General features: G+C 40.3%; 1 protein-coding gene across 1 annotated transcript in view; it reads left to right on the forward strand.

The window, feature by feature from the left end:
* The window catches only part of PPEF1 (protein phosphatase with EF-hand domain 1), a 36,265-nt gene that overhangs the window by 9,458 nt on the left and 800 nt on the right, over positions 1–26,007 (forward strand). The window contains exons 6-15 of the mRNA XM_063127684.1: positions 3,742–3,788; positions 7,620–7,786; positions 9,444–9,480; positions 9,892–10,041; positions 14,182–14,469; positions 15,404–15,589; positions 16,147–16,289; positions 17,425–17,531; positions 21,644–21,807; positions 24,180–24,264. Coding sequence (XP_062983754.1) covers positions 3,742–3,788; positions 7,620–7,786; positions 9,444–9,480; positions 9,892–10,041; positions 14,182–14,469; positions 15,404–15,589; positions 16,147–16,289; positions 17,425–17,531; positions 21,644–21,807; positions 24,180–24,264 — 1,374 coding nt within the window. The remainder of the gene's footprint in view (positions 1–3,741; positions 3,789–7,619; positions 7,787–9,443; positions 9,481–9,891; positions 10,042–14,181; positions 14,470–15,403; positions 15,590–16,146; positions 16,290–17,424; positions 17,532–21,643; positions 21,808–24,179; positions 24,265–26,007) is intronic.

Below are 26,007 nucleotides of genomic sequence, written 5' to 3' on the forward strand. Positions count from 1 at the left end.
ATCCAGATAAATATAACAATTCCTTTCTGCACTCTGTGGTAGAGAGTGTAGCAATCTAAGTGCCTCCCAATTATCTGTCCTTGATTACACTGTCATAAATTATGGATGAGAGAGTGGTTCTTCCTGGTTTTGCCTGAGGAGTTTGAGATGCAAGGTAAAATAATTACTACACTAGTAACTCTGATATTTTCAAATTAAGGGAGAAGCTAAAAAATGGAATTAATTGAAGGTGCTTGGGGAGACCAGATTTTAATAAAGGCTGCTTTAAGCACAGAGTGCAGTAGTGAATAAAGGATCTTGCATTTATAGAATGATATGTAATTTATATATTATAAATTGTGAACTGCCCAGAGAGCTTCAGCTATTGGGCGGTATAAAAATGTAATATATTTATATAATGTCTAAATTATAACTCAATTAGGCTCTAGTGAGCAAGTTATTGTTATGCATACAAAATATCAAATATATTCCAAAATATTATATTTCCAAAAGCTACTATGAGGCCCTCAGATGGAATTACAGTTGTTCTTGCAGCCCAACATGTCCTTGCTAATCAATGCACATACATTCTCCAGTTGGTGTCCTCATTTGCACAATTGAAAGAGCATCTGAGAGAGATTTTGACCCGTCCTTGAAGCAAATAATAGTCTTCACGGCCAAAAATATGATTCATGACAGATGAAAGTGTAATTTTTACTGAAGTTCAAGCCAAAATGTTGATTACCACTAAATGAGATCTATCTCACTTCCTGAAAATCCTTTTTAACTCTCTACATTGAAACAGGCATTTAAATATTAATCTAGTGAATGTTTTTGTGTTAGTTTGTGCTCGTAATCCCAACCCAACTAAATCCAATCATTTTTTTTTAATTTCATTATAATACCTGTTGGATTTTATTTTAAAGGGTTTAATGTGCTCTATGTTAGGAAGTGAATGTTTTGTCTCCTCTTCATTTTAAATTCTTAAAATGTATTGAGTTAAAAACAAAGAAACCCAACACTCAACCCTTTATGGTGATTTTTTCCTATTCCTGAGAACCTTTGATGCGTTAATACAGGGGTCCTTCTTATATATAAGAATATGTAAGAATACTCAGTCCATTTTTCCTATTAAGCTCTGGTCATATTTGCCTAAAGAAAAGTAGTATGGTGATTGGAAACTCACATTGTTCTTGCATATTCACAACTCAGTACCACGCCATGCTATCATACAAAGAACCGATTTGCACAATCAAAGAATGCATGGTTAATAAACTATGGGTTGTTTGTGAACACACCCAGAGCAAGTGAGAGTGCTGGTTCCTGCACAGTCATTGCTTCTGATTCCCTAAACAACCCAGGAATGCCCTTGAGTTGTTATCGTTATGTCTGAGCCCAGAAACTCTGGGTTGTTTAGGGGTTAACAATGAATGCAGAGTTAACCTATAGTTTAATGGGGCATTCCTGGGTTGTTTATGAAAGTGGAAGTGCCGAGCGCACAGGAGGCAGTGCACTTGCTTGCTGACGTGTGGCCGCAACTAAGTATGGGTTAAACAACCCATATTTAGCTTCTACGTATGAACTAGGTTGATTGGTGTTTGGTTTGGCTTACTCTCAGCCAGATCTGGCCCAAGACATTTTGAGGCAAAGGACAAGATAGCATCTTCCCCAATTTCACCTACAGAAATCTGTCAGGTTGATGGGACATTTTTCGCCTCACCTGAAGGCCATAGGCTAGCTTGGGTAGAGGAGTAGATCTGGATGTGTGGAACACACAGCTCTGTCCTGAAACAAACGGGAGGACAGGAGGGCTGTTCACATTGCCTTCTCCATCTCACCCATCTGATTCCTGAGACAAATGCCTTACTCTGCCCAATAGTAGGGGTGGCCATTCTCCGAGCTAAGTGTGCATAAGATTGTAGACATATAGCATACTATACCATATTTTATTATTTCTGCTTGTTTAGATAGTAGAACAGAGGCCTTATTCTGGCCTTGTTAGATAAAAGTATACTAATTAATGACATCATGATGTTTTGAGAACTTTAGTGAAACATAACACAGTCTGTTGGCTCCAATTAAATATTACATAGTAACTATAGATTTAAAATGGTGCATAGAACTAAGTACAAGGAAGCTTTTCTGATGACGTGAAATTCACACATCTTAGTAGTACTTTATCTTATGAAGCTGCGCTATGTTAATATTACAACTTCAGCTTTTTGTGAAGCTTACCTTCTTGTACTGTCTAAAATCTTCTCAAAATCTGGCTCAATTGAATCTAATATATAGTTCTTATTCTTGATTTCAAAACAGTAAATCAATAGTTATTCAAGTGTGAACACTGCTGTCATGTTTAAATTATCCTAGAGACTTCCATATGGACATATTAACCCTGTTTGGATGTCGTGGTGGCTTTTGGGGGCAATTAATAGGTTACTTAACTCAAGAATTGCAGGGACACATGGAGAGTCCAAGCAACTTCTTGTTTCCTTTAATAACCTTTGAATGCCACAGTTGAAAGCTGTTTCCGTGATGTCCGAATAGGGGAGCTTTGGGTTATCTGTGGGTTAAACAATCCCAAGTTATCCCAAGATACACTGAAACTCATTAAACACTTAATTTTTGGCCGTCTCAGATTTATTTCTTAAATAATCAAGGCTTATCATTGTAAACTTTTCTGGCACCATGTGGGATCTGCTTCACATGTTACTCATTCAAACACCAATATTTACCAGGATCTTTTTTTCTGTTTGGAAACACACAGGAGGTGGGGGGTATATAACATTCCTAATCACCAAATCAGCCTTCCCCAAACTGGTGCCCTCCAGATATTAACCGTGCTGATGATTTGCAACTAGCATGGCCACATCTGTCGGGGATGAAGTTGGAAGAGGCATCACTAAATGCTTCTCTTTGTTTACAGAGATTATGAAGGACGTACCTACTTGCGATTTGGTAATTAGGAATCTTAGACACACACAGACACACACTCACACACACCCCACACCTTTGTGTGTACCCAAACCCCCCCCCCAAAAAAAAAAGATTCTGGTAAATATTGGTATTTGAGTATATTGGTATTTTGTAAACATTAGTAATTTGGATCTGCTAAATTTTATTTGTAAACCTGTTATTTCTCAGTGCTCTACATTTTATAACTTTGTTCTTCAAATGGTGGTCTGAAGGCTCCACTAGGCCTCCATTGACCTCTGCTGCTTATGTTCCCTCTTGCTCCCTTCACATTTTTCTGTTCCTTATGGTAGATGCAACTACTCAGTTTATTAATTCATTTATTAAATTTATATACCGCCCCATAGCCAAAGCTCTATGGGCGGTTTACAGTTGCTGCTCCTACAACTGATTATGATACTCAACATATTATGCATGTCTGCAGAAAATCGTTATGAGAGAAACTGGAAACTGGGTATGATATGCTATCAGCCATTATAAACAATACATAGGACAGAAAATGCTCCATCAGGAGCATTTTCAGGGATTGACCACCACAGCATTGCATCTGTAACACTTCTTTATAACTATGCGTGTCAATCACAAACATGTGTTACTTCTAGAACCCAGTTGCTTTTGCCTAGTCAGTTTTGCCTATTCAGGAGGCAGTCCTAGACCCATTTACCTGGGAGTATGTACCACTGAACTCAATGAGACTTACTTCTGAGTAGACATATCTAGGATTGCAGTGACAGGCTACCTATTGGATGCTCTTTTTGTATTTGATTGTAAAAATGATGTTCTTTCTAGGTGATTTGCATGGAAAGCTGGATGATCTATTGCTGATTTTCTACAAAGTAAGTAAATACAGCATTGCTGACCTACGAGGATCACAACTGCATTTGTTAGCTAATACGCAGCTCATAGCACTTCATCGTATCAATGTTTGGCCTATGGCCATCTTTCCATTCTTGGCTCTCTGTTAATTATAATTGAATGTTATTTGAAGGCCACTGTTTCAAGGTGATTGGAGGATATTAAAGCTAAAGGATAGTGTTCCTTGTGATTTTTGTAAACTATAAACAAAATTTGAAATGGCCTGGCATTATTTTCCTACAGAACTTGGAGAACTAAAGCCTCAGGTACTGCCAACTATGTATTAGAGATAAGTGCCCTATACTTTGAACTTAATGCTGTTCATGAGGGAGGAGATATATAAAATCTCCCTTACGCCAGCCAGTGAAGTGCCTTCTAATAAGAGATCTTTGACAAACAATGAGACTACAATGTGTGCAAAATGGGTTTTAGAAACATACGCCCTCAGCTAATATAATTATTTTCAAATGTTAAGGAATATAAATAATTTCCAACTAACTTAAAATAATAGCAAACAATATGCCTGGTTTGAGCAATGTTTCATCAGAAAGCAAAAGACCAAGAGCTATTATTATTATTATTATTATTATTATTATTATTATTATTATTATTTTAAAAAAGCTGATCAAATAATTGCAGCCTCTGCAGCCTCAGAGACCTGAGGAATGAACTCAGCTTGAAATGTGTAGAGCACTTAATTCCCTAATAAATAATTGACAGCACCTGTGGCCTTTTTTCTTTGGTATTCCTTGATGGAGAAGAGCAGAATTGTTTTTTCTTGACATTTCAGAACGTTTTAAACATACTTTCCAAAAAAGAAAAAGGGAGTAGTTTTCTAGTTCTTGAAAGCATACATGTACCTATTCTGAGGTGCATATTCTGGGCACTCCACAATTGCGACTTTCAACACTATTCACTTACCATTTTATATAAAACTCTGTTATAGTCAACTAACATGGAAACAACAATAAAAAGACATGTCTCTAAACACTGAAAAACAGGAACTTTCAATGTTTAAAGACAGGAACTTTCAATGACATAGAAGCAAGCACTTTCTGTAGGTAGCGTTCCTGTCTTCAACTAAAGACAGGCTATCTTTAGTTGAAGACAGGAACGTTACCTACAGAAAGTGCTTGCTTCTATGTCATTGAAAGTTCCTGTCTTTAAACATTGAAAGTTCCTGTCTTTCAATGTTTAGAGACATGTCTTTTTATTATTTTTTCATATTTCGGATGGCCTTTAAGAACCAGGGTTATAACAAGTGCTTATGCAAGATATTGTTTTTGTCTCTAACTGCCACCTCATTAAAACCAAAGTATTTCATGTAACAAAAGTAACTTTAAAAATGGGTGCTTGGGAAGTTTCCCAAAAAGATTCCCTTACAAATAACTCTGCCACCTGACCTGACTTCACATTTGGAATATGGGAAGAACTACTTTGTTTCCACTTGCTCAAACAAGGAAGTGAACTCTCAGGATGGGCTTTCAGGCAGCCATTTTCCCTACATGCAACTGACACCAAACTGACACCAAAGAAAGGCACAGCGGTAGTGTCAGTCTTTATTTCTTTTTCACGCCAAATACAAATTCACTTAGGAGTCAATCAATGGAAGCAATAGCCTAAGCAGCGCCCTTGCCTGTGACTTTCTCATTAGCAGGGACAAAGTATTACACTATACATTGCATGGAAATGTTCTTTTTGTTTTTCCATTGATTCTGAAACAGATGCATACACACCCCACTCTTGGCAGCTCCTAACACTGGACAGCTGTAACTAGAAATTATACTTTTCAGGTCAGAACTGGAATAAAAGCTGTAATATATTCTCATCTCCTAATAGGAGAACTGCTGTTCTATGTTCCAGCCGTCCAAATAGCTATGCCCTCTCCAGTGGGCCATTCTACACACCCTTCCATTTGCAATTTTGCTTTTTCAACTGGCACACAACACTTAATCCTCATTCGGTTGGTTTTTTTTTTTTTAAATAGATTGCTTTCTACTTATGCCCCCTCACCTCCAAAAAGGAAAAAACACACACCCACAGAATTCCTGATACGTTTGACTGACATAATGAGACCCTGTTTGATTCCATTTCTGTCCACGCTCACCACAGAGGTTCGCTATTAAATGGAGTGGTTTTTTCATCATATCTATGCCAGAACTGCAGCATCATTGCATCTAAATTGCCTAGCCGTGAAAATAAAATCTTAAGCTTATCTGTGTTGTAGTATGCAGAGGTCCAGCATCTTCTGCTGGTGCCATCAGAACATATAAGGCTTGTAGGTTTCCCCTATACCTGCCTTATTTCTCCTCTTAAGGTTTCAGGGAAAGTTCTCTCTCTCTCTCTCTCTCTCTCTCTCTCTCTCTCTCTCTCTCTCTCTCTCTCTCTCTCTCTCTCTGTGTGTGTGTGTGTGTGTGTGTGTGTGTGAGACACACACACTTAATGTGCTCTGAGCCCTTAGTATAAGCTATGTGATAACCAGTGGATTGGCTATTGATTCTTCTTCTCTCTTTTTTTTTGCTGTGCCTTGCATTTCTCTGATTTTGCTGCTAACAGCCCTGGGCTCATAAGCCAACATTGCCTTTGGAGGGGAAGAGGAAACAAAAACTATTTAATGGTTTTAAGTGATGATCCTAACTTTGTTTGAAGCCAGTTAGGCTAGATAACATGTCTTTAATGCTTTTAAATAACTCCTCATAAGCATAGCACCTTTGCTTAATTAAAGTTGATAGTATAGAGATACTTCCACTCACTGCACTAGCCGTTGCTCAGTGACACCATATCCTATCATTGTTCCTCAAAAACAAAAATAAACAAAAGACCCCCAACAATGCTACCCCATAATATTTTAAATTGCCAGTTGCTAAATTAGTCTGTGTTAAATTGATGCCATGCATATAGACATCCTGGAGTGGAATTAAAAGCAGATTGACAAAGGGAAGCTAATTAAATACAAACCCAGAAGGCACTCTAATGAGGCAGTAGCAACTCTCAATTCCACAAACCATTGGAAAGCTATCTTTTGCTCTTGTTTCCTGCTGCTATAAATTTTAATTCCATTCCTCCCCTCCCCCTGAGAAGGGCATTAGATAAACTATGGAAGGAAGTGCTCAAGGAAAGCAAAGTGGGACAAGAATGCCATATTATATTTTATGGGTTGTATCCAATTGAGTCCTTCTGCCAGGAGAAGGGAAATGGCTGACAGAATTGATTTTCCCTCCCCCTTGCAGACCATTGTGCCGCCCCCATCCCCAAATCTGTTCGAGAGAGTTGTGGGATCCTCTGGAGCAGATTTAGGAGGGTAGCGTGGGGGGCCTGCAGGTAGGAGGAGAAGATGGAGAAGTCCAATTACAGTGCTGGCTCTAAGCCTGTATTTTGAAGTATATGGATTTCTATATTTGAAATGTAAATAGAATGTCAAATATAAAGCTGCCTTAAAAGCTAGTGTTGGAAAAGGCTTTTCCAGGCTTGATAAGCTTTACTTATATGTTTTTTGAGAACCATTTTATGAACTGTGTGGGCATGGCGGCTTAGAGAATAGACTTACTGTTAGCATAATATTGTAACTGGTGGTCGCATCCTGCCACCAGGACCTCATACAAGCCCTGTCACAGATGCAAAGAGGCAGTGCAAAGTGCAAACTAATGCAAAATGGCAATGCTACAAAAGAACACTCTGCTATGCTGCTGTGAGAGCTGGTACAAAGAGGTGGGGGGTCATGTACAGCTCCCCAGTGCAGTGTTGGTCTTATCTGAGGAGGAGGAGGATATATGCTGCACTTATGGATCCCTTTCTTTTGTTTTCTTCTACAGAATGGCTTTCCTTCAGAAGAAAACCCCTACATTTTTAATGGTGATTTTGTTGACAGAGGAAAAAATTCCGTAGAAATACTCATAATCCTATTTGCATTTCTTCTTGTCTATCCTAACCATTTACACTTGAACAGAGGAAACCATGAGGACCACATCATGAATCTAAGGTGTCACCATTGTTTATATATTCTTTCATTAGTCTGATCTACTAGATGTGCTGCCTGTGATTTGAAACAAAGCATGATCTGATTACCAATATTTTGCTGTGGAATTTTGCAATATTAGAAAAGAATTTATTCTATGCACAATCCTATACAAATCTACTCAAGTAAATCCCATTGAGCTCTATGGTTTTTACTCCCAGGTATGGCAGTATAAGATTGCAGCCGTAACCATTTAAGATGGGGATGGGTCATAGCTCACTGTGATAGTTCAGTGTGATAGAGCGCATGCAAAAGGTCCCAGGTTCAATCCCCGGCTTCTCCAGGTAGAGAGAAGAAAGAATCATGCCTGAAACCCTCAAGAGCCACTGCCAGTCAGTGTATACAATACTGAGCCAATTGGATCAATGGTCTGACTCAGTATAAGGCAGCTTCCTATGTTCCTAATTTTTTTTTTAGATTCATGTTCATTTCTCAGAATCCTGTTGCAATTGCAAGACAGAAATTTAAGAGACAGAACTGGACCTTTTGCTTAAATTTTTAAATTGTACAAATCTATACTCCATCTACGGAAGTGAGTATGGTTTGGATTAATGGAAAGCAGGAATCACATTTCAGCTAGGATTTGAACTCAGCTGCTGTTTCAGAAATGGTATTGATTTCTGAAGATGACAGCAATATTGCCTTTAAGTTAAGACAGAAACATGGCTTGAATTTATTGCTTAGCATTGTTTACCATTGAATTTATTATCTAGCATCAAATGTAAATGGTAGCAAACCTAATTTAAGTTGGCCACTTTAGACTATACATTGGACATGGATGCTGTCTGTTGTCATGTTTCCCAGAACACTCTTACTTTTGATGGGAGGCAGTGACGAGGCTTGCTAAGTAATCCACAAAGCTTTTATTAAGCAATAAACGTCTCTTCTACCTGAATAGAGTCTAGCCTCTTGGAAGTGTCCCCCTAGGCAAAACTATGCAAACTAAGCAAGATAATTGTCTGTTCAAGAAGAACAAGAAGCTACTTCTCAAACGCCTGTAACTTCAGAGCGCCTGGCGGTGCAGGTTCTGGCGTAATCTCTTGGACTTTCTCATGCCTTCCTTTCGTGTTTCAGCTTCCAGCGAACACTAGCATCAGCTAGGTTGTCAGAACGCTCACCCCTGGAAGAAAACTCACTTCCCACTGGGTGTGTAGGATTTGGCCTTGAGGAGATAAGCTCTGGAGAGGGCTGACTTCTAGCTGGGGAATTGCCCTTGAGAGCTTCCTCCCCCACTGGTACAGGATGGCTGGTGTCTGGCACTGCGTTTTCTAGTTCTGAATCTGATTGTGATTGATTCCAAAATAGGGGCCGTAGGGTTAGACATGACATCTGTCTCCAAATTAAATACAGCAAAGTAGGGAAAAGTTACTAAATGCATGCCAATAAAAGAAGAAGCAACCAGGAAATCTGTATCTGAAGACTGCCACAGGAATGACCTTGGTTGCTGATTTCTGTTGTTACCTTGTTATACTCTGCTTATCAAACACAGATCACCCTTCCCATTCTCAATCGTAAACATATAACATAGAAGACAGACCAATCCCATAATTACATGTAATGAGTGTGGTCGAGGATGATGATGATTGAAATAACCTTGCCTATTATATCTTACTAATTTCAGATATGGTTTCACAAAAGAAGTTATGAAGAAGTACCAAGTAAGCTTTTTCTCTCTTTTTGGTTGCTGCCATCAGATTAACAAGATTCACTTTAATAGTTCTCGTTTAAATTTATTTAGGGTTCAATCCTATGTCCACTAACTTGGAAGTAAGCCCTATTAAACTTTAAAGGACTTACTACTGTACATGTAGACATGTACAGGGTGGCTCTGTAAGTTGGTTTTATTGGGATCCGAGTGATCCTTGGTTCTGTGAAGGATATTATGTTTAGAGATGCTGTAAATATTAGCTGTAAGAATACCTTTTTGAAGGGTTTCATATGTTTTTTCAGGTAAAAGTCTGAAAGCCATGAAATAGCAAAGTCAAAATGAGGTTGTTCATAAGCCTTAGCAAATTGAGCGTTTCTGGGCCTTTCAGGAATTGAATCTAATCCCATTTTTCATCTAATAGCGCTATGGTAAAAGAATTTTACATGTTCTACAAGATGTCTACAGTTGGCTTCCACTTGCAACTATAATTGACAGTAAAGTTCTTATCTTACATGGTGGGATATCGGACACTACTGATTTGAATTTCCTGAATTTATTTCAAAGAAACAAGGTAAGACATTATACTCACAAGACACGGTTTTTTATTTAGTTCTACGATTTTTTGTTCCAATCCAGCTCATAAAGATTTAAATTCCATTGAAATCCATGAGAGTTAAGACTGTGTATGTCATTTTTAAATAAAAAATGTTGCAGCATTTTGTGAAGATTTAAAGAAACCAAGATAACAAAGCACAACAGATTAAAATTACTTTAGTTAATCACATTTGTGGGACTAATGCATTTTTGATTTTATCTGAATTCTACCTTAAGAGTAAAAGGAGGGTAGCCGTCTAATTAAAGACATTTTAGTCAGTTAATCATATCAGTTGTAGTTGATAAATTTATCAATTAAATTATGTTGGGTAAAAACAATATTTCTAAAGCAAGAAACATCCTTTGGTGTTTTTTTTAATTATTTTTTATTTGATTTGATTTATATCATGCACTTTTTCACAAAGACCCTGGGATGACTAACAACATGTAAACACCAACATGGCTCTAAAATTACAAATATTAATAAAATACTATAGTATCTTTAACAGGATAAATCAATAAAAACAAATAGAACCCATATACCCAAAGCCTGCACAAATAAATATGTCTTTAACTGGCACCTAAATTAAAACAACATGGGGCACAGCCAAATTTCTACTGAAAGGGAGTTCCACAACTAGGGTGCCACCATAAAAAAGACCATACCGCATGTTATACACTTTATATTATAAAAATGTAATAAATAAATAAAATAAATAAATAGTAGCCCTTTGGGCCACATTCCTCACTGGCACCACAAGCAAAGTCTCCCTGGGCAATCTTAAATCCCAGGATTGTTGGATAAAGCTATTTAGGGCTTTGTACACTAGTACTAACACCTTGAATTTGGGCCGGTAGCTCACTGGTACCCAGTGCAGAGATTTCAAAATTGGTGTAATATCCTCACATCTCACTGCTCCTGTCATCATATGGGTATATGGGTAGCTGAATTCTGCATCAGTTGCAGCTTCCAGAATGTTTTCAAGGGAAGCCCCATGGAGAGACCATTGCAATAGCAGTCTAATGTGGAAGTTACTATGAACTATAATTGCCAAGTTATCCCGGTCCAGAAACAGCCAGCCATAGCTGGCAAAAAAAAAACTATAACTGGACATAAGTACTCCTCACCATTGAGGCCAATAACTTTAAATTAAGGAGTATTTTTAGATTACTTGCCTGCTGTGTCAGGAGAATGCTACCCCATCCAGGACAGGTATATCTAATTCCTGAACCCAGGAAATAACTACCAACAGGGTCCCCATCTTACCAGTTTATTTTTTAAAATTTACTTAATTTGTATCCTACCTTTATACCAAGAAAAATAGCACTAAAATTTATTCCACACCCTCCCCCCCCCCCCATTCAGCCCAGAACGAATTCCAGGCATTGGTGCAGCACTTGCACAATCTCTCCTGATTCAGATAGAATAGAAAGACAGAGTTGGGTATCAAACATGTATTGGCGACACTACACTCCAAATCCTTGGTTGACACCCCCAGTTTTATATACATGTTAAATACAATTGGAGACAGGATGGAACCTGGGATAACTGCTATGGAGCTGAGCAGAGGTCTGCCAGTGCTACTCTCTGGTAGTGACCCTGTAGGTAGGAATGGAACCATTGTAATACAGTGCCTCTTACAGAGCTGATCCAGGAGCACATCATGATCTACAGTATCAAAGGCCACCAAGAGGTTGAGAATCAAGAGAATAGCACTTCGCCCATCTTTCTCCTGAAGAAAGTTATCATCAACCAGGGCAACAAGTGCTGAGTTCAGGCTGGATACTAGATAATATACTTTATCCATAAATGTCTGCAACTGATCAAACACCACTCTCTCAATCGCCTTGCCCAGGAATGGGGAATTTGTAATGATCTAGAACCTTCAGGTCTAGGTGGATCTTTTCAAGAGGCATTTACCACTTCCTGGGCCTCCTCAGTCAATCCATCCCTGCCAAGACTGACAGGGATTAAGAGGGCATGTAGTCAGTGTCAGCCTAACCCTAATAAGCATCCTGCCAGTGTCAGCCTAACCCTAACAAGCATCCTGTCCACATCATCAGGCCACAACAATTGAAAGTAATGCACAACCCATAACCAGGTGGTGCTCTGAAATTCTTCCACAAGACTTGCAACAATATCAGAGAACTGTTTGGTACGGATACAAGCAATTTTGCCCTCAAAATGCTTTGCATGACCATCACAAAGCTCTTTCAAGGGCCTCGATGGTCATATTCTCAGACTAGATCTCATTAGTCCAGTCATCATGCAAAGGAGCTCTGTGGGGCAATTTGCTGAGGACTCGGTGGCAGAGAAATAAGCTCTCTTCATCACCGTCACTACCATATGATGGGCATAATGGTGTGCTCTCACCTGGATTTAGTCACACTCAGATCAAGACTTATGCCGTCTGTGGTCCAGATGGCGTCTAGTCCATTTCATCTCTCCAACAACACTCTGGAAATCACCCTTAGCAGCTATTTATTTATTTATTTATTTATTTATTACATTTTTATACCGCCCAATAACCGAAGCTCTCTGGGCGGTTCACAAAAATTAAAACCACAAAAAACATCCAACAGGTTAAAAACACAATTACAAAATACAGTATAAAAATACAGTATTTAAGCAGCTTGACAGGCAGTACACCAACACCATCCCTGTTCCATCTCTCTCACCCAATATCAGGTACTAACCCTTGCATCCAGATCCTAGATGGACTGGTTTCCCGGTGAGAAAGATGGAATTCTTGTGGGAAATAGCAACACCCCCCTCTCAACCCCACAACTGGGATTGGTGCTGCAGCAAGTATCTGTACGGACTGAGATGGGCCAGGTTTAGCCCACCCAGTTCCCTTGTACAGGTCAGCCCTTTCACCTACAATCAAGTCATGAATGCATGATGTTCTCTTGTGGCTTGACCTGGCATTCAATGGCAGCACTAGCAGGTGGGAGGGTTCGCTGGAAATTCTACCCAAATCTTGAGGAGGGAGCTGTCTAGCGAGGAACGTGGTTGCCTTTCCTCTTCCTTCAAAGATGATGCCCCCTTCTCACCTCCCCACACCTCCCCTTACCAAGCAGTGTCCTAATGATGGCATCCCACTGCCCCCCTCCCCCCCAGGCACATATCCTTTCTCCTAGTTTACTGACAAAGTACAGTGTAAAAGCTCTTATGGTAAAAATACAGTATAAATTATAGAAAAACAACCAAGCCATCTTGATTTTAAAGTGCAAGTGCTTGAAAATGGAGCAAAATGGGAAATAGCAGCAATCATGATACCAAAACAGAAGTCAGCATAACAGCTATAACAGGACCAGAAGCAATCTAGGGGATCATTCAGAAAAAAAGCAACCCAGCTCTCACCTGTGCTTCTTCTTCCCCATCTCTTTTGCCAGGGGAGTAACCAGAAGGTCTCAGTGCAGTGAAATACTGGGCCAAAGCACCTCCAACCCTCCCACTATCTCACACCTGGGGGAGTAATGCCTTAAACTTCAAAGGGGATGGGCACTCTTGCCCCCACAGCTGGGTCTGCTTTTATCCTCTTCACCACCATGGAGATGGAAAATCTGGGATGGAGAGTCTCAGCTGGTCCCACTCACCATTCAACCTCTGCTCTTGGTAGCACACTCACATAGTCCAACACAGGTTGAAGCTCTTTGTGAATAGGAAGGGAGATGTTAATTCCTTATCTCCCATTTTTGCTATCCTCTGGCCAGCACTTCTGCTGCTACTGTTCCATTAGATACATTTGATGATGCACACATGACACAGCAAGCCTCATCTTAGAAGAGGCATTCCTCCTGGGCATGAGAGAATGCCTCTTTTTGAGATGGTGGGTTCCATTTGCAGTTTTTATTAGTACTTGTGTAATGCTTTTTGATTCTGGCATCTCATTAGTCTGTTAATTATTTTAATTTGTGCGAACCTCTGTTGCACAAAAAGCTGCACATATTTATGAATTGCTGCTTCCCTAGGTCTGGCAGAACTGTCTCTGTAGTTTCACATTCAGGGAGAACTGCAGGAAATCCTATGCAACAGAATTCTGTAATATGTATGTGGTGTCAATCTGCACAAGTACATATGCTCTGAGGCTGGTGATTGTGAATGTCTCCATAGCTCAAGTCAGTGCTGGAACCAATGAAGTTGAACGCAGAGGTCTATAAGTCACAGAAAACTAGTGTTTTAGAAGTCGATTCCCATCTCATGGAGGCCGAGGAGTGCCATTCTGCGCAGGACATCTCCAGTAAAGAATCCGGCAGGGATGCGGCTGGTGTTGAAGAGCATGTTGACGGAGCCTGTGACAGAAACAGTTCTAGTCCACTTCTGGATGTGCAATGTCTTAAGCCTTCCAGGGTTGCCACATCATACACATCTCCAGAATTAACAGCAAAGGAGTTGAAGCAAGTATGCTGAAGCTGTATATAGGTTGTTTTGGTTTTTCAAAATATGGGCTATTAAGAAGTTCAAATCGGGGAACTAATTCTGTAAAATAATAAACATTATTGCAAGTGTATCAAAAATTTTTTTTACAAGAAGCCCACAGTCCCGCAAAATTGCCTGCTTAGTTTATGTCAGTACATGGATGTTCAAATTAACACCCTCACATGTTGAGGGGAAAGTGGGGCTGCTGCCAGCATCAGAAGGGGCCCTACCTGCATACCAATGTACTTGTTTAGAAATACTTCATGCAAAATGGGGGGACGGGACTCTATGTGCATTTGTACATGCATTGGGCCCCTTTCCATGCTCACTAAATGTGTGGCCAGCAGGTGCATTGACAGCAGAGGGTGGGGCTGATGGGAGTGACCCCATTCTCCCTGTCAAGGCGTGAGCCTGTTTGTTCATTTCTTATGTGAAATACAGCCTTAGATTAGTGTCTTGTCTGTCCTGGTCTTCGATCCTCCATTTATCCTTCCATCAGGTTGTTGTTTCAGTCTAATGTCTACTTTGAATTCTTCCTTCGGCTACTTTGTTTTGGGGCTCCCTGGCCGTTAGCCTCCCTGCTGGAACCTGTTCTGTTCCCAAAATCTAAAGCCTTCCTGAGATTTTAATCCCAAACGAACAGAAAATGCCCCCTTCCCGCAGAGAAACTGGATTCCAAACATCTTGATTGCTTAATTTAGTGAGTTAACAGTCTGTGCCCCCACACCAGTTCTGCCAATCGATGTCTGAGGTATCACCACAGGTGCAATAAAATAAAGATTATTTTGAATTAACTCAATAAGGACGTGGTGAGAGGTATCTCTAGATGATTATCAGTATTTCTTTCAAATTCTGGTTGTGCAGCTTGCATTTTTTCAATGATGGATCGTCACTCGTATTTGTTTGTTTTTCAAAGGTGGTGGATATTCTCTGGAGTGATCCTAAGCATAAAAATGGCTGTACACCAAATAAATATCGTGGAGGAGGCTGCTACTTTGGACCAGATATTACCGCCAGTTTGCTAAAACGTTATAATTTGAAAATGCTCATCAGGTCACACGAATGCAAACAGGAAGGCTATGAGATCAGCCATAATGGAAAGGTAACCAGCACAGTTTATAGTTTAAATTTCGCTATGACTTTAATAATCTAGAAAAGTAGTTCTAGAGTATGGTGGGAGCTTGCATCTGGAACCTACCCGTATGTGAGGTACTTTGGGACAGTACAGCATATTTGCTTGTTTCTTAGTCATTGCTCCTTTCTTATGCCATGAAAACCAGGGAATGGAGGAATCAGTGCTCTGAACCTAGTTTCAGGTGGAGGGATCTAATGAACAGAGGAAATAATTATTATTATCTTGCAGTCATTTTGCAGCCATTTTGTGAGAGCACAGATGACACTGGAAATTTCAAAAGTGCCCACCAGCTTAGAAAGGTTGAGGAGACCACCAATTCATTGAACTGAATGGGAGAGCTTTCTGTAGGCTTCAACATACATGAGCTATCTTTTTTATGGTCCCCAAGAAAGAAGTTGTGTCCAGTCTTTTGTCAGGTTTTTCTATAACGTTTGGTTAATTTTGCAACTTTTTCCAGGTGCTGCTAGATCCAGTTTGAAATCCTCATTACTTAAAATGAATTCTTGCTTCTTTTTAAAAATAAGGTCATCACTATTTTTTCTGCTTCAAACTACTATGAAGAGGGAAGTAATCGTGGCGCTTACATAAAATTGAATCCAGATCTGATTCCCCGTTTTGTTCAGTATCAAGTCAGCAAATCTACACGCAAACAGACACGTCATCAGAGGTAGGGTAAGGAGATCATGCATATTAAATAGAAAAAGAAAGTGCATGGATTAGGAACTCAGAATGCAAAATTGTCCATCAGTATTCATTGTGGTAAAGCTACCGGGACACCGGCCTTTGTTAAAATTATTACTTGTGATAGAAATGCTCCATTGATGTTTCTGAGGGTTGAGCTAATTCTCTCTCTCTTGCCTCTGGAAGTTGATAACTTTCAGCCAGTGGGAAAGTTGGGGAAATGATGGTGCAGTTTGAACTAAAAAGTGTGCAGACTTGCAGGCTGCAAACTGTGCCTCTCTAGGAATTTGATGCAGGGTCATGTGCTGTCTGTTTTTAGCGGACTGGTGGTCCCTGTTTGCTCTCCCTGTATATTTGTAAATAAACTGATATTGGGAAAACACTGTAAGTCTCTAATATTCTCTTACCAAAGGAAACAAAATGCTGTAGGACTACCCTTGGGCTTCCCACTGCTTGGGGAGGTAGATAGCAGTTAACGCTATACTATGTGCTACTTCTGCCCTTACTGCCAGATTACTTTAGGCTGTTGTTGTTGTTATGATTTTATTAATAATATATTTGCATTCTAGAAATTTGAATCAATGCATCATTGTCATTTTAATTCTTTGATTAAACTAGGCTGTGATCCCTTTTTATGTAACCATAGCAAACTGACATTACTGGGCATTCAATGGTGATGCAGGATGCAACCCTACAGGTAGCCCACACAAATGCAGACTGCAGTGAGCAGAAGTCTCTGTCCCCTGCTGATTGCCAGGTGTACGTTATTGCAGCCAGGACACTTATCCGAAGGCAAGGCTTCCTTCTCTCAACCATTCACCAGGCTTGTTATCTCCCAGATCTCTGGGAAAAGCTATAGTGGAACTGAACACGAAGCCTTAGGGAGAATTAATTGTGGAGGCCTAGCAGTGATAGTGTGTGTCTGCAGCCCAGTGATGGTTTCACATAGAGGTGACCCATCAGAGAAAGGGTCTTTCCCCCTGGGAGACCTTTTTATTGTCTTGTTTGTACTAGAATATGGAAATGTAAGAGTTTCTAAAGTGGAGAAAATTAGTTGTACACTGAAATTTAACATTAAGGGAGAGTTTGATTCTTTCCAATTCTAATCACTTCCTTTGTAGAGTGACTGCAGTTGAGCTGTCTGCCTTAAAGTGTTTGCGAGAGAAACTTTTCACACACAAATCAGAACTCATTGCAGCTTTTAGGCAGTATGATCCGAACTATACAGGTAATACAGTTTCTTCAAGGTTCTTGTTTCACTGTAAGTGGTTGTGGAGGAGCTCAATGAAAACACTGATTTGGTTTGTAGCACTGGTTAAAAAGGCAAATACATCACTAGGGATTCTTAAGGAATGGGTTGAAAATGAAACTGCTGGTATCATGATATCTGTATATAAATCTGTGGTGCATACTGTATACAGTATATTTATTACCCCATCTCAAAAAGGATGCTGTAAAGGCTCAGAAATGGCCACCCAAATGATCAGGGAGCCTCTACCACCATCCCTCCAAATCAAGGCAAAAACATTTGGGACCTTTTAGTATTAGAATAAAAATGACTGCAGGATGGTTGGTGATGGAGGAGCCGTGTGATAGGGGCTCATAAAATGTTGCACAGTGTGGAAAAAGCACATAAAGGGAATTCAAGGTCATCTCATGGAGTTGATTGGCAGCAAATTCAGGGTGGCCTTCTTCACACAAACAAAATTAATTTATGAAATTTGCTGCCATAAGAGGGACCATGGCTCAGTGGTAGAGTCCCTGCTTTGCATGCAGAAGGTCCCCGGTTCAATCCCCAGCATCTCCAGGTAGGGCTAGGAAAGATTCTTGCCTGAAACCCAAGGGTACTGTTGCCAGTCAGTGTCAACAATACTGGGCTGGATGGGTCCATGCTCTGACTCAGAATAAGGCAGCTTCCTATGTTCCTAAGGTGTGCCAGCCAACAATATTAGAAAAAGTCATGGAAAACAGGTCTTACGAAAACTAACAATAGTGGTTTATCAACAGCTATTGGCTGCACAAGTTAAATGGACCCTCCCTAAATACCAGTTGTTGGAAGTGTTCAAGCAATGGAATATGGCTAATACCTTCATGTCCTGCTTGTGGACTTCCTAGAAGCATCTGGCTGGTCACTGATTTCTGAAACAGAATGCTATATAGATGAGTCCTGGGTCTGATTCAGAGGACTGTTCTTATTTACTTATAAACAGGAGCTAATTCAGACGTTATCTAGATGTTCAGAAAACAAGCATGTGGTACAGTCCTCCTGGTATTGAACCACTGTGGTATGCTGGTGGAGGTTCACATGTATGAATGTTTCTTTGTGCAAACAACTCCCTGAATGCAAAGCAAGAGCATGTCTGGGAGACTACTAATGGATAATAGTTTTAGCAAAAAATCGCAGTCTTCCAAAGACAAGGACCGTCATCAGCCGAGCATTTTATAGTATGCCCGTAATTAGTCACTTAAGGATGTTCGTGGTCATCTTGATGATGCCTCCTGTGCATCTTCCGCTCCTTCAGCTCTTTTCTCCATGACAAAATAAGACCCAATAAATCTGTTTTTTTGTTCAAAGCAAAATTTGCCACCATTTCCTGCTGTATGCAGGAAAAGTAGCGTGATAAAAACACCCACTGAATGGGCCGTGTGGTCGTTGCTTGATCCCTCTTTCTTCCCTGTGTGAAGAAAGAAGGAAGCTATTCGTCCCTATTGTGGAACATAAAAGTGATGGTAGGGAAATATGACATCCCCCCATCTGATGACGCTCAAGGAATATTGACTGATTGGGTGGGTGAGCAGCATTTGAGACATGGAACTGCCCATGTGCGTTTGCAGGAGAGGATACTCCATGTTTTTTGTGAACGTGTAGCTGACCTTTACGTCCTGCTTCCGTTCTCTGATTTTGGTACTATGCTTTCTTGAACTGAGCTCCTTCAGGCATGTATATTGCACACATTTAAGAGCTTTCTAAAAAAAAGAAAAGAAAAAGAGATTTAAGTTATTGCATAAATATCTCCTAAAAGCCCTGGAATATGTAACTTTTAGTCATGCACAGATGGTATCAGAAAATCACAAAATGCCCATCAGCTGAAGGACTTGTGGCTTCTATTTGCAAATTAGTCTAATTACATGGACACTGGGCTCCATCACTCTTACTTTTAAAATCCAGTTTTCATCCATGGTTTCCTCCTCTGTTTCCTTAGCAAGTTGAGCGCTGGGCACTTTCATGTCTGTGCATTGTTGCACTCTTTCAGCTCATGTATCTTTTCACCTGGAATGCTAGTATGCCGGTGAAATCTCAAGCCTCACCCTTTGGGAAAGGTTTACAGGGGAGGAAGAGCAAAGGTTTGTTTTGCTAGTTTCAAAGGGTGGGCAGATGAACAATCATTTTAATTTTTTTGTAAAGGTGGTCAGGTCCCCTCCTTTGCTTCAAGGTAACAAATGCTTACATCTGCGTAAGTTTTAAAGATAAAGAGAACAACATTGGCATGGTAATAGCTCTTAAGGAGGGCTTTAGCCACCCCAAGTTTGAATCAGATTGGTTCATGCCTTGATTTTTTTAATGATTTTTTAAAATTTCCTCCCCTCAAACCTCCCCTTCCTGGTAGTCCACAAGTGCGAAGGATCAATCTTCCTTTCCTTTGATTATGTGAAACAGTACATCTCCAGGTTCATAAACTACAGATCTGCTGGTTCCCTTACTCAAGAGAATCCCATTGATTTCAAATGCATTTACATCCAAGTCATACTAAAATCAGATGCATACTTACCTTTGAGTAAACCCTATTGAACAGAGAGAGACTTCTGAGTAAACGCATATAGAAATGACTTTTAATAGTGTGGTCACTCAGAAGCTTTTTTTTTAAAAAAAGTCTAAAACAGCAAACTGGAGAGTAGTGCTCTGCAACCCTATGCTTACTTCTGAGGTCTGTCTTCTGTTTATTCAGAAGTAAGTCTCTCTCTATTCAATGGGATTTACATAATGTATAAAAAAAGAATTTGGATATGAAGGTGCCTTCCTGAATGCGGCAACAGTCCTTGCAGGCAGAGCCATGTCCTCAGATCCAAGAAAATAGTTGGATTGCTGTAATATATATGAATTAATTAATGTTTTCAACTTACATTTTTAGTGTGGTATTTTGCACCTGGCTCCCACACTCGCGTTCCTTCCTGGCATCTGCACGGGAAGGAACGCAAGTGCGAACTTTCCCCGTGATTGGGAGGGTTGGGGGAGGAACAAGGCAGATACAGATAAAAAAAAAAATTCTTAAGTGGGTTGGAATGGGCCCTGTTCCTCTCCTTCCCGATGATGATGATGATGATGATGATGATGATTTACCACAGGGCACAGGGCTCTCCTGAGCTCCTGGATGTCTGCCCCCTTCCCTGTCCAGCCGATGGCAACCAAGCAGGGGGTGCCATGGGCTGTGACAAGGCTCTGCTGCCAAAAAAGTCAGGGTGGGTGACCAACTTTTTTTCAGCAGAGTTTCTGGGGTTTGCCCCTGGATGGCTTCACAATGGCAGCTGCATCATGTAGATGACCTGCTGCTACTGTGAATCCACCCCGGGGCAAAGCCTTTGTTCCAAGTTTCCAGTTAATGTATTTCTGATTTTTCTTCTTCTTTTAGACAAGATTGGGAAGTGTGCCCCTGGCAGGTCCCTTCTGATATCTTTAACAGCTTTTATCACAAATCTAGATAGGATGGAAAGAATCCTATTGCAATTCCTAACCTTGCATTTTAGATGGAAAAGATCATGCAATTCTTGTCTTGGATCCTAAGATAAATTAACTTAAGGAAGTTCACAGAAGGAAGGTTTCCCTCTCTTCTCCCTTATTCACATCTGTCCCCCACAAAAAAGCTTATCTGAAGGGTCCCCTCCCCTAAACAATGTGGAACGGGTTGCGCCGGAAGGGGGCAATCACCCAAAATTAGGCTTACATGATTACATGGGAGTAATTCCCATTGAACGTAATGAGAATTACATCTGAGCCGACATGCGTAGGATTGCATTGTTAAGCAAGCTCATGGAAGCAAAATTTCCCACCCTTTCCTTCCCCAAAGCCCTCCAGTACATTGTTCGGGAGCACCCCCTGACTTTCCAGCAAGACTTTTTGAGGGGCACATGTGGCACTAAGCGACTGATTTTTTGCAGATGTTGTTTTTTAATTGGTCATTTTGCCATTCAGTTGTTTGAACAAGTTGAGCATCTTAACTCCAGAGGGTTTCTTGCAATGGTATTTCTATTTTAAATTTAGTGCTTTGATGGCAATGCTTTGTACCATCAGCTTTTGACCATGACATGCTTTTATTTTTGCTATTTATTTTTATATTTTGTCAGGAAGAATTTCTCCAAGTGAGTGGGCTTCAGCAGTGAAGTCAGTTCTACAGCTTGATCTTCCTTGGAGAACTTTGCGTTCTCGGCTGGTTTATCTAGCCCAGGATGGAAGCATTGAATATCTTTCATCTTTTGTCAACGTCGAAATCAAACTACCCATCAAAGAGGTGAGATGATATAGAAGGTTGCTGATCTTTACAACATTGTTGCATGAGTTTGTAATATTACTCAAATATTTAGACACTTTGGAAATTAAGCAAGAACAAACAAAGCCGTTACCTTTTCATAAAGTTACAATCAGTAAATTTAATGTTTCTTCTGAACAGACAAAGCAGACTTGATGTGCACCTTAAGCTTTTTCATTGGAAGCTATATAAATGGAATGTGCTCCTGAACTTTGCTATTTTATAGTCAGTCATGAAAATCCAGTGCATTTATAATCACCTGGATTGTAACAAACACAACCTTGGCCCTATTGGATATGAAGGCAAAAATCCCATTAACTCTAAAGTAACTTACATACATCCTTTAGGTTTAAACAAACTAATAGAAGACAAAAAATGCAAATAGTCTCAATGTAGATTTGGATCTTTATTTTGCTTTTTTCTTTGTCATCTATTATTGTGAAATGTGCAGTGCCTGTTTAGACAGTACCATGCATTATGACTTTATTGACGTAACTGAAAAAATTATGAGGTCTTTTGAAGATGGAAACATTTCTTTTGGTAGCTGAATGAAAGCTACTGATTACTAAGCTTTAAAGAAAAGTTCTCAGTTTCTTGTGTTCAGCCATTTTACTTCCATGTAGAAATATGACAACATGTGTTGTAACTTTTGCTGCAATAGACTAACATGGTTACCCTCTGGAACCTATTTGCACTTATTTACTTCCAATATTTGTAGTCCTCTTCTTAGGGTCCAAGCAAGGTGGCTTCAGATATATACAATTATTATTATTATTATTATTATTATTATTATTATTATTATTATTATTTATTTATATAGCACCATTAATGTACATGGTGCTGTACAGAGTAAAACAATAAATAGTAAGACCCTGCCGCATAGGCTTACATTCTAATAAAATCATAATAAAGCAATAAGGAGGATAAGAGAATGCACCAAACAGGCAGTATAAAAGTCAGAACAATTCAAGTTTTAAAAACTTTAGGGAAAAGAAAAGTTTTTAGCTGAGCTTTAAAAGCTGCGATTGAACTTGTGGATCTCAAATGCTCTGGAAGAGCGTTCCAGGCGTAAGGGGCAGCCGAAGAAAATGGACGAAGCCGAGCAAGGGAAGTGGAGACCCTTGGGCAGGTGAGAAACATGACATCAGAGGAGCGAAGAGCACGAGCGGGGCAATAGTGTGAGATGAGAGAGGAGAGATAGGAAGGAGCTAGACAGTGAAAAGCTTTGTAGGTCAACAGGAGAAGTTTATATTGGATTCTGAAGTGAATTGGAAGCCAATGAAGAGATTTCAGAAGTGGAGTAACATGGTCAGAGCGGCGAGCCAAGAAGATGATCTTAGCAGCAGAGTGGTGAACAGAAACCAACGGACTGATGTGAGAAGAAGGAAGGCCAGTGACAAGTATAATATATAATCAACAATACATTAAAAACCATAGAAAACATAATATAACATTATATTCTGTAACAATATAATGTTATAAAACTATGGAAAACATAACATAACATTAACAGGTAATAAGAACCAGCAATATCACTAAACAAATGACATCCAGTTGTGTACTGCAACCGAATAAAGTCCTCATTGGTGGAGAGGAGGGGTGTTTCTGGGAAGAATTTGTATCTAATGAAGATATATTATCTCTGTACGTATAAAGGTTTATGGCTTCCCCCACTACATTTCCACCCAATCCTACTCATAGTAGCTCAAAAATTGATTAATGAGGTGGTTCCCCCCTGCCCCGATATTGGACCTGGACCTGGACTCAAATTCTTGTTCATGTACACTATACGTTGTATGGCAAGGGTGATCAACATTCCAGAGTTGTAGCATCGCATTGTTCTCCATAGACCCTAGCTGGGTGGGTTGAACCTCTGGTCCACATTGGCTTTTTAAAGGAGGCTTCCCACTACCACCATCCTGGCAGTGGAGAGCAGCAGAAAAAGCTGGGGGTTGGGGCTGTATATGGGTCATGTGCTGCATGTTGCCTACCCCTTTCATATAGGCTCACTAGATGATTTGGTTGAGATCGCTGCCTCTCGGGTTCAGTTCCCTATTTGTAAACTGGAACTGTTAATATAAGAGCAAAGGAAGTTGTCCACCTGCTACTTTGAATTTGGAATATAGGTGTTGTTACTTGTATAACTGAAACAACCCAGTTCCAGCAGTTACTTGTATAACTGTAGAGCATTTTTTAAAAAGTCATGATATAGTTTGTGAAATTGTTTATTGTGTAATAGTGATTTTATTTATTTATTTATTTAAATTTATATACCGCCCCATAGCTGAAGCTCTCTGGGCGGTTTACAAAAGTTAGGTTGGATATAGTTTAATTCCTAACAAAATATTCTTCAGGTGCAGCCATCTTTGGTGGAAACCCTGTGTAGATACAAAACTGACCTAGAGATTATCTTTAATATGATGGACAGAGATCATTCAGGTACGTTGAAAACCCATTTTCAAAATTTATTTATTGCACTTATATACCGCTCCCATAGCCAGGGCTCTCTGGGCGGTTTACAGAATGTAGTGCTTCTAAGCCTGGGGGAGGGCAGGAGGTGTGCAGGTGGGAGCATAATAGGCTGCTGTGAGGGGTGGAGCAGTTTGACGGATATTTGCAGCAGCAGCAGCTTGGCTTTTATCTAATGCCTGAAGAAAACTAAAAGTGTGTGTGTGTGTGTGTGTGCGCGCGCGCGTGCAACAAGACAGTTCAAAGCAGTAAGCTCCAGTGGGACCTCATTGTGACTGATATAGTTCCTCCAAACAGAAGTAAAGACTGCCATTTAGGTGGGAAAGGGGAGATCTTTCCAGTATTTAAGACCACAGCTGATTATGGAACAGAATTTTCTACCTCTCCTGACCACATGCTGTTTCTGCACACGGGGAGCCAAAACAGGCATTACTTTAAATGTGTGTCTAGCAAATATGTCATCTTCTCATTTTTATTCTAGAGTAGGTTTGGATTAGGACCTTAGCATGGGAGTAGGGGTGTTAAAGGTATGTATTGGGCTCCCTGCACCTACTCTAGAGTAAAAATGAAAAGAAGACATAGCTGCTAGACCCACATTTAAAGTAATGTGTTTTCGGCCTGAGATCTGAGCTACCGTTACACTGACTATGAGATCTGGGTTTCCATCCTTTCCTCTCCCCACAGTCTTGGGTCTGTAAAGTGATTTGGTCCTAAAATGTTCACATCTGCTCAAATAGTCCTAAGAACAGCATAATTGGTCCCGACTCTAGTCTGGACACATAAGCACATAATTATGGTGGCTTGGACAGCATCAATCCTTGCTCCTGTGCCTTGCACCTACAGGGATTTCCTTCAGTGATGTCCACCATTGCCACCACCGTTGCCACGCAATGGTGATTGTGAGGCAAAACCAGCAAAAGGTGGGGGAGAACCTTGCAGTGCACAATGGCATGTTTGGGTTGTTTCAACAGCCCGTGACAGCATACAGAGGAGTCTACTTTGCACAGTTATAGTACGGCTCTGGCCTGCGCTGCATCGAACCTCCCTCCTTTTAGCTGTGACTGGTATTGAATCTTTGCTAGTGGTGTGGTGGTGAATGTTGAAGTACAGGTACATGACAGTCCCTATAGCCACACCTCCAAGGAGAGTCCAGAAATTCAGACAGCTGTAAAGCTTTTTTTTAAAGCTTATGGGTTTTCATTGCCCATTCAAGACTAAGCCAAGTCAAAATATTTTGCATTGCAACTGGGATAGCTCATAAAATAGCTCATATTGTTGCTGGCAAGCTCCATCTCCCTCCCTCCCTCCCTGCCCCCCAGAGCTACAGTGAGGATTGCTCCCAAACTCCAATGGAACATGGAAGCCTGAGTGGGGTTAGAAGGAGGATGTCATCATCCCTACTAATCAAGAAGTCCCAGCACTTTGATCTGGGAGCCACTGATCTTTGCAATGAAGGCCACAGCCGCTTTCTGCACCTGTGCAGTGTCTTCTAAGTGCTGGCAGGTGCTGCTGCCATCAACAGCCCATGCCAGATTCCTATTAGTTAGTACCCCAATGTTTATGAGTGGTGACTAGGGATGTACAGATTTTGAAAAATCCATTCTGTCTGTTTCACAGATCGTCAGGCGACTTTCATTCCTTCATTCCTCCCCCCCCCCCCCCCGGTCAACAGAATCAATTTTTTTAAAAAAAGTTTCTGAATTTGAGCATTTG

Source organism: Elgaria multicarinata, chromosome 5 (genome assembly GCF_023053635.1).
Source record: "Elgaria multicarinata webbii isolate HBS135686 ecotype San Diego chromosome 5, rElgMul1.1.pri, whole genome shotgun sequence".
Classification (NCBI taxonomy): Eukaryota; Metazoa; Chordata; class Lepidosauria; order Squamata; family Anguidae; genus Elgaria; species Elgaria multicarinata.